Here is a 3,334-nt window from a genome sequence, read left to right on the forward strand (position 1 = left end):
TGTTCTATCCTTTCTAGGTTGAAACGCAAAAAGGGTGTTTTATAACTGTTCTATCCTTTCTTTGTGTGAAACGTAAGAAAGGTGTTTTATAACTCTTCTATCCTTTCTAGGTTGAAATGTAAAAAGGGTGTTTTATAACTGTTCTATCCTTTCTAGGTGTGAAACGTAAGAAGGGTGTTTTATAACTCTTCTATCCTTTCTAGCTTGAAACGCAAAAAGGGTGTTTTATAACTGTTCTATCCTTTCTGTGTGTGAAACGTAAGAAAGGTGTTTTATAACTCTTCTATCCTTTCTAGGTTGAAATGTAAAAAGGGTGTTTTATAACTGTTCTATCCTTTCTAGGTGTGAAACGTAAGAAGGGTGTTTTATAACTCTTCTATCCTTTCTAGGTTGAAATGTAAAAAGGGTGTTTTATAACTGTTCTATCCTTTCTAGGTGTGAAACGTAAGAAGAGTGTTTTATATTACATATACTTATATACATGCGGTTATATTACATATATATATATATGCATGTGGTTATATTACATATACATATATACACGTGGCTGTATTAAATATGTGTTTATACATGTGGTTATAATATATACATATACATATGGTTATATTACATATACGTGTGGTTATATTACATATATATATATATAGAAGTGGTTATATGGACAATACATCTTACAATGTTCATAACTCTTTCAATATTTTGTTTGGATTTATATGTATTAGAGCAAATAGTTTTTAAGAACGGTTTGTTTATCTGCTTGTTTGTTTCTTTGTTTGTATGCCTGCTTTCATGTTATTTTGTTTGCTTGTTTGTTTATTTATGTGCTTGCTTACTTGTTTCTTTGTATATCTGCTTTCTTGTTTGTTTGTCTATTTAGGTGCTTGCTTGCTTGTTTGTTTGTATGCTTGATTGTTTATTTATTTGCTTGCTTACTTGTTTGTTTGTATGCTTGCTTGTTTATTTTTGTTTCTTTGCTTTTTTGCCTGTACATTTGTATGCTTGATTGCTTGTTTCTTTGCTCGTTTGTTTGATTATTTGTTTTTAACTGAATCGCCACCCATAAGATATTTGCAATGTGTCTACAGCAGTTATCGAACCCTGATATTTAATGTTAAAAATTCTGAAACTTACCACTGCTCCGCCGTCAAATGATATTGTAAGTCGATTGAAGTGTATTTTGTAAATCTTCGGTGGACCTTCTCACTTAAGGTACCAGTTTTTGAGGTTGTTTTAACAATTTAAAGTACATATCGAGATAGACAGATGGTGAACACCATTTTCGTTAAATTAATCTGACGTAACCATGTTTAATAATTATCCAAGGAGTGTTAGTCTTGGTCTAACGTAAATTAAATGTTACCCTTCCAGGAGCGGTATAAATGAACATTATATAGTGTGACGAAGAGTGTTATGGTAACATACATTATGAATATTATATAGTATGACGAAGAGTGTTATGGTTACATACATTATGGACATTATATAGTATGACGAAGAGTGTTATGGTAACAAACATTATGGACATTATATAGTATAACAAAGAGTGTTATGGTAACATACATTATGAACATTATATAATATGACGAATAATGTTATGGTTACATACATTATGGACATTATATAGTATGACGAAGAGTGTTATGTTAACATACATTATGGACATTATATAGTATAACGAAGAGTGTTATGGTAACATACATTATGAACATTTTATAATATGACGAAGAGTGTTATGGTAACATACATTATGAACATTATATAGTATGACGAAGAGTGTTATGGTTACATACATTATGGACATTATAAAATATGACGAAGGGTGTTATGGTAACATACATTATGAACATTATATAGTATGACGAAGAGTGTTATGGTAACATACATTATGAACATTATATAGTGTGACGAAGAGTGTTATTGTAACATACATTATGAACATTATATAATATGACGAAGAGTGTTATGGTAACATACATTATGAACATTATATAATATGACGAAGGGTGTTATGGTAACATACATTATGAACATTATATAGTGTGACGAAGAGTGTTATGGTAACAAACATTATGAACATTATATAGTGTGACGAAGAGTGTTATGGTACATACATTATACGAAGTATTGACTCATGCTGCATTATTTTTCGCAATCTCTAAAATAAAAAAAAACATCAATACAAAACTATAAACAGTGCAATTAAAAATAAAGATGGTAGTAAATGACATAAAATAAGAGATCCACAAAGTAATTGAAAGTGTGATTATCAGTGTGAATGCTAGTAACGAGTTATTAAAGGCTAGTTTCAGTGATGTAGCCATTAAATGCAGTAAGTTACGTAAAGTTACTTAGACCTAAAAATGAGCCGTTTCATACTCACACTCAGAGGCATGGAACTGATTATAATTATCATAGTTTCAGACAAATTTTCTGATAATCGCTGTATCACGACAGTATTAAGATGTGGAGAACAGTAGTACTATGAATAAACACAGAAGCCTTTTCAAATCAGCTCAGCACAGATAGCTAGGACTTGAATCGTTAACATATTATATATATATATATTTGGCCAGTAAGTTAAATATTCTGTGTTATCAGTAGTTTAGTGTTGTTATAGACGATATACCTATATAATACCATAAACATCTCTACCTTCATAGCTTTCATACACAATAGTGTAAGAGGACCAGTCTTTTGTATCCACGAGATCTCGTAAAGCTTGACTCATTGCAGATAAACCGGGATCTAAGTTCAAAGAAAACGTATTTGGAACAAGTTTGTAATCCCAGTGCAACTGGACATAAGGGATTTCCATAAAAGTTGACGTCGACTGAATGAGATAAGAAGACGATAACGAGAGCGAGCCAATGATACCAACCACTCCAGAGCTGAGTTGTATGCAGGCTGAAAGAACAAATATAATATTATAATTCCTTTCGTTTAAACAGAAAAAAATGTATTCAAAGCAATAAATCAGTCTTTACACAGTGGCATGTGCAAAAACAAGAAACTTGGTAAAGATAGTGTAAGTTTATCAGACGTGTTCTATACAAGAACAAGAAACTTGGTAAAGATAGTGTAAGTCTGTCAAACGTGTTCTATACAAGAACAAGAAACTAGGTAAAGATACTGTAAGTCTATCAGACGTGTTCTATACAGAAACAAGAAACTTGGTAAAGATAATGTAAGTCTGTCAAACGTGTTCTATACAGAAACAAGAAACTTGGTAAAGATAATGTATGTCTGTCAAACGTGTTCTATACAGAAACAAGAAACTTGGTAAAGATAATGTATGTCTGTCAAACGTGTTCTATACAGAAACAAGAAACTTGGT

The 3,334-nt window shown here is 31.2% G+C and overlaps 1 protein-coding gene across 1 annotated transcript in view; it reads right to left on the reverse strand.

Annotated features, from left to right (window-relative positions):
- The window catches only part of LOC106474184 (glutamate receptor ionotropic, kainate 1-like), a 36,653-nt gene extending 33,753 nt beyond the window's left edge, over positions 1–2,900 (reverse strand). The window contains exon 1 of the mRNA XM_013934875.2: positions 2,653–2,900. Coding sequence (XP_013790329.2) covers positions 2,653–2,815 — 163 coding nt within the window. The 5' untranslated portion in view covers positions 2,816–2,900. The remainder of the gene's footprint in view (positions 1–2,652) is intronic.
- Between the last annotated feature and the right edge of the window lie 434 nt (positions 2,901–3,334).

Source organism: Limulus polyphemus, unplaced genomic scaffold, assembly GCF_000517525.1.
Source record: "Limulus polyphemus unplaced genomic scaffold, Limulus_polyphemus-2.1.2 Scaffold6923, whole genome shotgun sequence".
Taxonomy (NCBI): Eukaryota; Metazoa; Arthropoda; class Merostomata; order Xiphosura; family Limulidae; genus Limulus; species Limulus polyphemus.